Source organism: Narcine bancroftii, chromosome 4 (genome assembly GCF_036971445.1).
Source record: "Narcine bancroftii isolate sNarBan1 chromosome 4, sNarBan1.hap1, whole genome shotgun sequence".
NCBI classification, from domain to species: Eukaryota; Metazoa; Chordata; class Chondrichthyes; order Torpediniformes; family Narcinidae; genus Narcine; species Narcine bancroftii.
Genome location: NC_091472.1, coordinates 71,204,525 through 71,217,356, shown reverse-complemented (window position 1 = coordinate 71,217,356; position 12,832 = coordinate 71,204,525). Strand labels below are relative to the sequence as shown.

Genomic DNA, 12,832 nt, shown 5'->3' with positions numbered 1-12,832 from the left:
TTTACTGTCACCTTCGCCAGAGGTCTCTTATATAATGCTTTAATCCAATTAATATATTCCTCAGGTAGGTTGAACCTCTGTCGTACTTTGAATAAATAATTCCATTCTACTCTGTCAAAGCCTTTCTCTGCATCTAAGGCAACTGCCACTGTTGGCATCTTGTTTCCTTGTACTGCATGGATTAAGTTAATGAACTTACAGATATTGTCCATTGTTTGTCTTTTCTTAATAAGGGAACGGGCTGGTTGAAAAGAAGAAAGCCACAATCTGGAAGACTGTCAAACTGGCCCTCAAGTGGCCTACCGCGGACCTCCACCCCCTAAAATGATAGAATGAGAAAAAGACAAAATGAACTGACCCAGTGTGTAAAAGTAGATGACACAATTTTCTTGTTTATTTTCATTGTGTGATGACAGTGTTTAATGGATTTATTGTATTGTATATGTTGAACGTTTTATGGGTTTGGAGGCAGTGGGAAGGAGGGAGGGAAGGGAGGGGGGAAAAAGGGGAGAAAATAACACTGTGTATATTCAAGAGGGAAATGTTTGTGAGTATTTTGGTTAATATGGTTCATAGTGTGAAAAATAAAAAAAACTGGCCCTCAAGTCAAAAGGCCTTCCAAACTCACGCTGGCAGGAAGCCCTCCCTATCGCGTTCCATTCCATCTGGTCATTACGATGTACCACGACAAACACTACTCATCACAAGCTCCTATTCAATTTTGAAAGAAAGTCGGCATTGGGAACTACACTCCCAATCTGGCTCACCACTCCTGGTCCAGTCCTTCTCAGGAAGCACGCAAGGAGAAACAAGACTGACCCCCTGGTGGAAAGGGTGAAACAGCTCCACACCAATCTCACGTACACCTATGTGGAGTACCCAGATGGCAGGGAGGACACCGTCTCTATCAGGGACTTGGCACCCACCGGAACAGAGGGTGTATTGCCTCAGGTGCCCTCCGAGCCTCGGAGCTCATTCTCGCCACCCCCAAATAAGGCCTCGGGGGATCCAATTCATGAGGAAAGTGCATCCCCCTCCACCTTTTAGCCGGAACCCAAGCCCGCCTCTCCTCCCTCACAAGGGGACTTGGAGACCTAAGGAATCCAAGGCTCCCCAAAGCTAAGGCATTCCACCAGGATCTCCAAACCCCCGCACTACTTAAATCTGTAAATAACTGTATATATTTCAACCATTTTTTTCTGAACCCATGTTCTCTGTCTTCATGAACAGACCCTAAATTCTACAGGAAAGGGTGATTGCAGTAAACTGGGATTCACTGGTAGGATGTGGTGCTGATGGCTGGCCCCGCCTCCTGGTTCTGCCCCCATCAGCTCACATATAACCCTGGTTTCCTGCCTAAACCCAGAATCCTTCTAAAGACTACTGTGAAACCCTACCCATAGATATAAGCTAATAAAAGCATTTGTTCTCCCTCCAGTTGTGAGAGCTTTTATTCATGCTACATCATGGATTCTGGGAGACTAAAAGGAATGAAGATTTACCTTGCATTGGCAATAGGAAACTAGAATTTTAAATGAAAGGTGAGTAGGGTGATTGATCAGGGAAGAAACAAGTGTCCACGTTTTGCACAAAGGGCCAACATACCTTCAGGGAATTCCCTTGGAGGAAAGGGTTATAAGGTATTCAATCTATTACCTGAAACTAGCCATCAGCCTTGGTGACTACAGTCAAGTTTATGATAATCACTGCATTCTCATTGATGCTACAGAGGAAATATCAACATGCTTGTTAAGAAATAATCTTTCATTCCACACAGGATCCTTAAAATCTGTGTTTACCAAATTATAAATTTTAATGACTTGGTCTCCCAACAATTTATTTGGAATATGTTAAGACCTCCTTGTAACATGATTCTTATTTCTTTTTCAGCGCTGCCTGGAGATCTACAAGAACATGCACAGGTTGTATAAGACCTTGCGCTTACGCTACATGGATTTACTCAGCAAGAAAGTCCAGAGGCAGCGCCATGAAATCAAAGAGCGAGATCTTCGATTCCAGCAGAGGAAGGAACAGGTAAGACGAGTACTATGTGGATGAGAACCACCTTGCTCGTTAGTTTGCCAAGTGCTCTTTGAGAGGCATATTTCAGTGAATTACAGGGTTTTAAGAAAAAGTTCAGTTCATTCGGAGGGATCAAAACCTCTTGTTAATAAAGTTCAAATTCTGCATTTGATCTCAATCATCTGTATTTAGAATTATATTTAAAAGGTCAATGTAAAATGAAGCTCAACTGTTAATGGTTTTTGGGGTGGAGCTAACATGGAATATCACAATTATTTTCAAGTGAGAAAGGGGTTTCTGTGGGATCACTTAGCTATAGACCTCCAGACCTGTCTTTTGAACATGGATCAAGGAGCTGAAGCATTGGTGATTGTGCCTGCTCTTGGCATTAGGGGAGCATTTCACTGAGTGTTCCATCCAACCCCAATAAAATTGCAAACCAAGGGCTATATCCTTTACTCAACTTTGAGGAAACATTCTCATTGACACTAAACTGGATGATAGAGTAAAGAGTGAGGAGGATGTCAGGAAATTGCAAGGGGACTTGGATAGTTTAGGGGTGTGGGTGGAAAGATGGCAGATGAAGTTTAATGTGAATAAATGTGAGGGTTGTCTATTTTGGAGGCAGAAACAAGAGACCAGAGTATTATTTAAATGGAGTTAAGCTAGGGAGTGGGGTAAAGCAAAGGGATCTGGGTGTACTTGTCCACCAGTCATTGAAATTTAGCATGCAGATTCAGCAAGCAGTGAAGAAGGCAAACGGCATGTTTGCTTTCATAAAGAGGGGATTGTAGTATCGGAGCAGAGATGCCCTCCTGCAGTTGTACAGGGCCCTGGTGAGACCTCACCTGGAGTATTGCATCCAGTTCTGGTCCCCATATTTAAGAAAGGACATACTTGCTATAGTGGGAGTGCAGCGCAGGTTTACAAGGTTAGTTCCCGGGATGGCAGAATTGTCATACATGGATAGGTTAGAAAGACTTGGATTATATGCGATGGAGTTTAGAAGGATGAGGGGAGACATGATTGAGGTATTCAGGATTATCAAAGGGCTTGACAGGGTGAAATCAGAGTACATGTTCCCAATGATGGATGAGACTAGGACTAGAGGGGTTATTTTAAGAATACAGGGAAGGTGCCTGCCACATTGACCACCGCCAGTGGGCTGATATCGCCTCAAACCGTGCATCTTGGCGCCTCACAGTTTGGCGGGCAGCAACCTCCTTTGAAGAAGACCGCAGAGCCCACCTCACTGACAAAAGGCAAAGGAGGAAAAACCCAACACCCAACCCCAACCAGCCAATTTTCCCCTGCAGCCGCTGCAACCGTGTCTGCCTGTCCCGCATCGGACTTGTCAGCCACAAACGAGCCTGCAGCTGACGTGGACATTTACCCCCTCCATAAATCTTCGTCCGCGAAGCCAAGCCAAAGAAGACAGGGAAGGCCATTTAAGACAGAAATTAGGAGAATGTTTTTTACCCAGAGAGTGGTGGGTCTGTGGAATACATTGCCACGGAGGGTAGTGGGGGCGGATTCGTTGGATAGATTTAAGAGAAAGTTGGATAAGGCCCTTGTGGGCAGGGGAGTTAAGGGTTATGGGGATAAGGCTGGGATTGGTTATTGAAAGGGAAAGATCAGCCATGATCCAATAAATGGCGGTGCTGGCTCAAAGGGCCAATTGGCCTACTCCAGAACCTATTGTCTATTGTCTATTATTATTCATTGGTTGACACAAGGAAAATTATTGTAGTTTTTTTGGAGAGTAATCCACTTGACTGCAGGATGTTATAAACCTAGAACAGCAAAGGGACAGACCATTTGGCTGCATGTTTGTGATGAACACCATGCCATATCAAACAAAATCTTTTCTGCCTGCACATGATCCATGCCCCTCCATTCCCTGCATATTCATATGTCTATCCTGAAGCCTCCTAAATGCTACCATCGTATCTCCTTCCATCACTACTACTCTCAGCCCATTTCCAGACACATCTAGTTTTTAAAAAAAAAAAATACATCTCCTTAAAACTCCCCCTTCCCCAACCACCCGTATCACCTTAAATGCATGGCCTCTATCCTGTGACATGTTTACCCTGGGAAAAATATTCCTTACTATCTATGGTACTCAGTTTCTTACAAACTTCTATCAGGTCTCTCTAAGCCTTCCAATGCTTCAGGAAAAACAACCGTTAGTCCAACCTCTCCTCAAAAATTAGACAGGTATTCTTCTAACAGACTGCCTGATCAATGACATAATGTCATCATGTGGTCAGAAATGAGAATTATTTTGTTGATATATTGCAGTAGTGGTGCTGCCATTGATGCGGATCCAAGAAGAGTGGGGAGCAGAGACATAGCACTCCCCCGCTGGGTCTTACCACCTAGTCCTCCAGCTGACGACTTGAAACAGGCCTGTTAAAGGAGACAACAGTGTTTTAAAATCCTGTGACAGCAGGGTCTGTCCAAGATGGTGGCACTTTCGAGGTATTGCAGACTCCAGGGGATCAGCAGACTGCCACATGGCACCAGTAAATGGGGATAACAGCCCCCTTTTGAGAGATGACCCTTCAGCAGTGGACCAGCGAGGGGCTGTATAGCTGCAAAACACATAGTCAGCAGGCCTGTTGGTGACTTGAGGCAAGGAACCCATGAAGGCTGCGGGCCGTTGGCAACTTGAAGTCAAAAGACTCACAGGGCTGCGGACTGCTAGAGGCTGGCGAAAGGGGTACCAGGTATCAGAACCAGGATGTGAGAGGGTGTTGGAGGCTTCCTCATCATGTTAGAGGTTTGGATCTGGAGCTCGGGTTGCCGATGCTTTGAACTGAGGGGTATGTGGCTGCAGAGGCTACAAGAGCACTGGAGGCAAATCCCCAGACACTCAATGGACTTTTTTTTGATGCTTATTCTCTGACTGTAATGAGTGTGGGCAATTTCTGCTGATGGCGAATCTTCGTCTGCCTTAATGGCAGACAAAATGCAATTTTGTGTATTATTACATCTCTATTATTACGTGACTATAAAAGAATCTTGGATTTTGATTACCCAATGTTCAAAGCCATTTGTAATTCCTGGAATAATGAAACAATCCACATCTGCATTTATCAAGAACTTTTAAATATTCAAACAGAAGCTGAAAAAGGGGGCAAAGAGTATCGGGCAATCCCAACAGGGATGGTCAATTCCTCCTTGACTCTCAGCAAGATTACCATCACTGTCCCCACAATCAACAGGTAGGATGGTGGAAGTGCAAAGCAGAAGCTTGGCTGGATCCACTGGCCTCACTACGGGGGTGCAGGGGGTGCGTACCGCACCAGGTGACACCATCAGAGAGGGTGACACCAAAATGACTGTCTATAAAAATATTTTGTGCAGTGTTTCAGTAGAAATTATATTTTATAAAAATATCCCTGAAGTTAGTTATAACAACAAAAACATTTTTCGTAAGCCCAGCTTACATGTATCAATATACCCTTAAGGCTAAATCTCTGTGCTAATTTACTTTTTGAACCTTCTAATGCGCTCCCATCAGATATGTCATTATTACCCAATTACAATGACACTTTGAATCACATGGTTTCATCTGCATGCACTACAAGCTGATGTTTTTATAGTTGCTGCTTTTGTCAAATTGTGTTTTAGCTACAATACAGTGGTAATTAGTATTTGTGAATCTATATCAATGACTTTTTTGAGAACGGATGGTATGATATTGTAACTTAAAGGTGTAATTTTAATTTTGCTAGTTGTTTACCTCACTATTATTGCCATTACTGTCAATAATATATGGGAATTACAATTGATGAGTAACAAAAAAACATTACTAAGGATTCTGTATGGTTTGGTATGGGAGGAGGTCCATGCGGGGATAGGGTGGGGAGATGTGACACCATGAGTTACCGCACTGGATGATACCAATCCTAGTGATGCCACTGGTTGGACCACCCACAAACACACCACACCAGGCATTCTGCGACCCAAAATCCCTGCCATCTGTCATCTGGAGTGCACAGGTCAGGTGCACGGGACGAAAAGTAGATGGCAAATTCACACCTCATTTCCCAAAGCATCTGTTTTCCTGTTGGAATCGGTGAGAAACAATATTGTGCATGTTTTGAAAAAGACTGCTTATTTTCTATTACCCATAATCAGATTAGTGAACACAAAGACTGTAGAAGCTAGAATCTTTTCTTTGGCTTGGCTTCGCGGACGAAGATTTATGGAGGGGGTAAAGCTAGAATATTGAACAAACAAAAACTCTTGATGTAGCTTCCTCTATATCGGTCAGCAAACACAATTGGGTGACATCTTTGTTGAACGCCTGCCCTTTGTGGGTCAAAACTTGACCATTTTAACTCCTCCTCACCATTCCTACATATGAGGGTCCTCAACCTCATCAGAACACCTTATTTCTTCTGGGCACCCTTTAAACCTAATGGCATCCATAGGTTTTAACAACTTTAGGAAACCCCCATCTGATTCCACCTCTTCATCTATTTTTTTTCTCTCTCTTTCTCTAACCTTTCTTTCCCTCCACCCTTCTCTTGTGGTCTGTCCCCTCTACCTGTCTCTCCACTTCTCCCACCTTCTATCGCCTCCAAGCCTCATCTCTCAATTTCTTTTCCCCTTCATATACATAATATCACCCCCTTTAATCTTGAAAAGGGGTCCAGATCCGAAACATTGACTGACCATTTCTACCAATGGATGCTGTCTGACCTGCTGAGTTCCTCTGGGAATTCTTGGTATGATCAGATTAGTGTTCACTTGAAACCCACTGATGGGTTTGAAATAATGAAATCTGTTGGATTTAATTCTGTAATTATACATAAACTCAGCAGAGGGAGCCAGATTCAGAAAAACAAAAACTGTGGAGCCAACAGTGAGGAGTAGTAGGGACTCAACAGGTTAGGGAGCAAACCATGGGGAGAAATGAAAGTCAATATTTTGATTTGGATGGACCCTTTTTTTTCTACACCGAGTCCTTTCATCTCAAATATGCAATTTACACGGTTAACTTAATTTTTAATAACACTTTGTGAAAGGAATGTTTTCATAGAAGAGGTTTGGTTAAACTCAGTTTTGTAAACTGGAAAGACATTGTCCATTAATTTTCAATGAATGGAGTGTATTCCAGAGTCCACTTATTTACAAAATAACAAATGTACTACAATAAAGACAAAGAGAAGAATATTGATTTTTTTTTGACCCTGGTTTGAGGACAAATTGCTTCCATTCCACTACTGTGTATTCTCCTTTCAATGTCTGGTTTTAGCTGTTCCATCTCAGCATCTTGGCTGAACATTTCATCCCAAAAATCACAGCTCTAACATCTTAGCACTGTCTACTGCTCTGGATACCACAGTCCCACTGTAATTATGAGCCCCACAGCCAGAGGGCCACTCTACCCTCCCAAGCCATTTATTTTGTCCACCTCGGTTCATTCTGCACTCCATTCCCACGCCATTCATTCCCAGCATTCCAATCTGGGTCTACCAGTTCTTCCAGGTCAATTATCAAAGCACCCAAATTGGAATAAATTAGAAAACCTGAAGCCGCTGCTGTCAGTGAGAAACTTTGGCACCAGCAGCGGCCTGCCCTCAATGAAGTGGGTGCTGTGACTGTCTCCTCAGGGAGATGGATGTCAAACCTGCCAATGGTGGCACATTTTTCCACAAATGAATGGACTGCATACATTTTTCCCTTTGGAAACAAATTTGGAAACTGAAAAGGCATGAATAAGAGAGCAGGAGACCCAATGGCAAGTTCTTTATGCCTGCTAAATTGGGGATTAACATATGTCCTAAAGCAAATTAGGAAGCAGGAAAAGTATTGGTGATGCCCAGGGAGAAACATGTCCTTGGGAGTCCATGTGGAAATGACATGTGACACATTAGATAAAGAATGGAAAATGAAATTTTAAAAACTGGTTGTTAACTCTCAGTGGAATTGGCTTCAATTAAAAATTGTTAACTCGATTTCTCCTTTCCATGAAGAACTGCTTTGTCCACTAAATGTTTCCAGCAATTTCAGATTCCTAGCATCTGAAGTTTTTTAAAAATTTCAAATAATGAAAGTTGATGATACGATGAACAAAAAGTTTATTTCTTTTGAGATTTAATTTGACTTGTTACAAATGTGATCTGAATCTTGGGTGGCAACGTTGTATTTCATTGCTCCCTACTCTTGTGTGCTGTGGAAATCCTGTGTCATTTAGCAGTCCACTGCATTATCAACCCTGGTGTTAATGCTAAATAGCTCCACTCTTACATGAAGAAGGCCATTTTTTTTTGTTAATCGTTGCAATTCATTAGACACTGGAGGGCAGCATACAACCCAAATTCCCAAGTTATTGTCATGCAATCCTTTGACAGAGTGATGCATCCTGTCAGGCGTGGATGCGCATGGAATGCAGACTAAGTCTGAGTTGTAATATACAACTTGAGTTTCAAAGGCATAATTGTGGCAGCTTCATTTTATGTCAGAATTACTTGGTTTAATGAAAGAAGGTAGAGGTAAGGTAAAGATACAATTATTGTCACATCACACTACATTTAGAATGTAACTGGTATGAATTTCTTTAACCTTGACTATCGTAAGAAAGACAGAGTGCCACCAATTTCTGTGAGGGGAGCTGGACAAAGTGGTAACTTTCTGTCTTCCTTCCGATAGACAAAGTTAAAGAATTTCATGTAAGTTATATTTTAAATGTAGTTTTACATGACAATACACAACTTGAGTCTCAAAGGCATAATTATGGCAGCTTGAATTTTATGTCAGCATTAACTAGTTTAATGAAAGAAGCAGTCTGCATTTTAAAAAATGCTTTCTTTTAGAATGTGTTTTGCCAAGAATGATTATGTTACTCTAAAAAAGCAGAGAATTTCAAAAAAGTGTGTCTTGTCCCATTCTAATGCTGTCTTTTGAAATTAGGGACAGTGTAACAAGCTTAATGTGATGTATGAAGTGAGTTACAAACTCTTGTAGGAGAATCACAACACGTTTACGTCCAATATTTCAATGTATAAAAAGTGTGGCCTAAACCATAGCAGATACAAATTAAATTTCCATCAGATTTTAAAATATGATTTACTCTTATTACCAGCAGACAAGTATAAGCATAAACATTTCATATTTTTAAAATCATAATTAATAGCAGTGCTATTAATAGAATTCAGTCTCAAGCCACAATCGTGCACCATCAAAAGTTCTAAAATGCTCCTTTAAGGGAAATGAACAAAATCAAACCAAAAATAAACAATCCTTTACTTTCCAGAAAATGGGAGAAATGCATTTAGCATAAATAACTTCAGAGAAGTCTGAGGACATTACCAAATCTTCATTTCCCTTTCTCTTGTAAGCAGCTGAGTTGTTTTGCAACTCGTAATTGCGGCTTATTATGGCACACAAAGAAAAGAAGGCAGAGAAGGACTACAAACAGTTTTATAGGTTTGTCAGCAGGGATCTCTTGGTACAAATTGGTGGATAAATGAAACAGCCCGTTGTTTCCTCAGTTAAAATGGTGAGTTATGTCAAAGGAGGAGAGGTGGAGCAGCATCAGCAGGCAGTGTTAAGGTTACCTGCTGGGTCCTAATTGGCGGCCAGTGTTGTTAATGGCTTCCTGTGGCTGAGTGTTTACATGTCATTTGCTTGGTGCTTTGTATTTCAGCTACCAGAACTACTGACAAGTTCCTCTATCTATCTTTTTTTATATAAATAGAATAGTACAAGGCCTTTGCTTGGTCATCATTCAGAATGCTCCCAGCTTCATTGTGATAGCAAACATCTCAAGTCCATTCCGAAGTCGCATTATTACATGGTATGAATCATGAATCTTCTGTTTTGAAATAACTTACCTTCAAAAAACCTCAAACTCTTCAAGAAATTATTCTTGAAATGTTATATAAAAAAATTGCTAGCAGAATCTCAAAATAATTAGAATTCAAACTAATTATTTTATTAAATCTTTAAATAACCTCAAACCAAACTTTATCATTTATTTCTTGTATATTTATGGAACTTCCAGTCATTTTGTTCCTGTCCCCTTTCAGGCTTTTGCAGATATAAATAAAGAAAGAAATGCTTCTATTTCCATAGATGTTGCATAACACTTTGTAACCAATGAATATTTGCATACAACATGCTGCCATCAAATCAGATCTTTTTCCAGTGATATTAATTAAGTAATAAACTTTGGCCAGGCATTCAAGGAACATAACCAGAGATATTTATTATAATGTATTATAAGATCAAAATGCTGGACCAGAAATCAATGAATTTTGTACCTGGAATTGACGTTATCCTGGGCTAAAAATTGTTCTTCAATCTCCCTTTGTTCAGATTGTAGAACTTCAGGACCAACTGATCAAAAGCGGTATTCTGAAAAACCAAGAAGATTATGAAGAGTTCTGGTGGCTGCTGAAGCAAAATTTCCAATGTTCACAGTTTGAAACAAAACTCCAGGATGTAAAGTTAAAAAGTTTAGTTATTTGACCTTTTTTTTTACATGATTTAAATAATATAACCCCTTCTCCAACCTTTGCCGTTGGTACTTTGACAGCCAAGGTACGAAGCCCTGAAATTTCCTGTTCAAACTTCTCTGCCTCTCCAGTCTCTTTCCTTTGTTAAGAATCTCCCCAAATCATTCAACCATTTGCTGGCTAGATCTCCTCACTTGGCTTGGTGCACATTTGGTTTGATCACACTAACCTGAAGACATTTTCCTGCACCATACACACAAGGTAGCTATCACTTGTTGTGATGTATTTCTTTTCTCTGCTTGCAGTGAATCGATCACTACCTAACTTGAAGACCAGACATGCACATCATGACAAAAGCCCACATGCGGGTAGAATGAAAAACAATCCTCTAACAACAGTAAGTTATCTGCCATATAACCACTGCCATGTGTGACATATTTAATATGGATTTTCATAGTATACCTCCAAATGTCCCTCATGATGTTTGCCATGGTTGGTGTAGTGGTTAGTGCAACACTATTACGGCACCAGGTTCAATTCATCACTGTCTGAAAGAGTTTGGATGTTCTTCCCGTGACTGGGGGTGGGGGGGGGGGGGGTTTCCTCTGAGTATTCTGGTTTCCTCCCACATTAAATAGATATATGGAGTTTGTAGGTTAATGAATGTATTTGGGAGGTGAGGGCTCGTGGGCTGAAAAGGCCTGTTACCGTGCTCTTCCTAAATTAAAAATACATTAAATTTAAATAATGTCTAACACTACAAATATTTTTTATTTAATTGAATTGATATTGTCCATGACTTATAGAGATTTAAGTCAAATGTCTTGTTCCTGCAAACCTTCTTCTTGCCTTTGTATGATGTAGGAACAATTGTACAGTCATCCAAGTGGTTGCTATTTACACATGAGCCTCCACGTTCACTTTCAACAGGATGTTTGCTGGGAGAGGGAATCACAGCTGGTCCTGCCTGCATTCTTTATTGTTAAACTTGCGCATTTTCATCAGAAGCCATTTGCAGGAGTTGCTGGATAGCAAATGAGTAATGGGAATCTAAGAAGATTTCAGCCCTTCCACTCAACCACCACCTATCCCCACCCCTCTGGAATGCTAACCTTATGTTCCCCACTTTAACATTTCTTGAAAACGATGCTGGTCGGATAAATCTATCCTTTAGGATGCACAAAGTATTGGGTTTACACAAAAATATAAATGGGTTTGGCTCAGGAGAGCAGAGCGAAATTTCAAACCATGTCAGTGGAGACTGCTCAGAGATGTACTAGACGTGATGCCAACCAATGACATTAGGACATAGACTTGCAGAATGAACAGATGGAACCCAATGCAGAGAAGTGGGAGGTGATGCATTTTGACTGAAGGATTAGGTTTGGGTAACATAGGCATATTCTAAAGAGTGTAAGAAGAGAGAAACCTCAGCATTCCTGTGAAGATGGCAGAGCATAGAATTAAATGAACAAAGTATATGGGATCTTGGGAAATGTAAATAGAGGCATGAGTCCAAATAAATGATAAATAAAAGTAGGAAAGGAGGTGTTTTACAGCCCTAGTTAGGCTACGTTGAGTCTTATATCCAGATCAAACAAGATGCTAGAGGAATTTAGCGGGTCACACAGCATCTCCATGATGGTCAACATTTCAGGTTGAACCTCTGATACAGGACTGAAAATGTTGAGTGGAAATAGACTGTATTACAAGGTGAGGGGACGTGGTGGGGCAGGAGTTGGCAAGTGATAGATGGATCCAGGTCAGGAGAGGTCATAGCAAATTGAGGCAAGTGGGGAAGGGAAGGATGGTGATATCAATGAGATTTAGAGGTGGTAACTCGAGACAATAAAGTGCTATAGATTAAGAAATCTGATAAGAAAGGTGACGAGTGGAACAGTACAGAGAGACAGGTTGAGAGTATGGGTGATAGGCAGATGGAACCAAGTGGGGAAGTTTTTCGAGGGGTTTACAAAAAAGGTTGATGAAGGGAAAGCTGCGGATGTTGTCTATTTAGACTTTAGTCAAGCTTTTGACAAAGTTCCCCACAGGAGGTTAGGAAAAAAGGTGGAGGCATTAGGTATAAATGAGGAGGTAGTGAAATGGATTCAGCAATGGTTGGATGGGAGGTGTCAGAGAGTAGTGGTAGAAAATTGTTTGTCCAATTGGAGGCCAGTGACTAGTGGAGTTCCTCAGGGATCGGTCCTGGGTCCACTATTGTTTGTTATATATATTAACGATCTGGAAGTAGGGGTGGAGAATTGGATAAGCAAGTTTGCGGATGATACAAAGATTGGTGGTGTTGTGGACAGTGAGGAAGATTACCGTAGATT

General features: G+C 41.1%; 1 protein-coding gene across 10 annotated transcripts in view; it reads left to right on the top strand.

Moving 5' to 3' along the window:
* LOC138760671 (uncharacterized) overlaps positions 1-12,832 on the top strand; it is a 202,480-nt gene that overhangs the window by 56,236 nt on the left and 133,412 nt on the right. For 9 of the 10 annotated variants that reach the window (XM_069931584.1, XM_069931582.1, XM_069931580.1 and 6 more), the window contains 4 exons: positions 1,891-2,034; positions 9,740-9,838; positions 10,360-10,498; positions 10,805-10,896. In XM_069931584.1, the coding sequence (XP_069787685.1) occupies positions 1,891-2,034; positions 9,740-9,838; positions 10,360-10,498; positions 10,805-10,896 (474 nt within the window). The remainder of the gene's footprint in view (positions 1-1,890; positions 2,035-9,739; positions 9,839-10,359; positions 10,499-10,804; positions 10,897-12,832) is intronic. The other variant, XM_069931585.1, reaches the window with a different exon arrangement.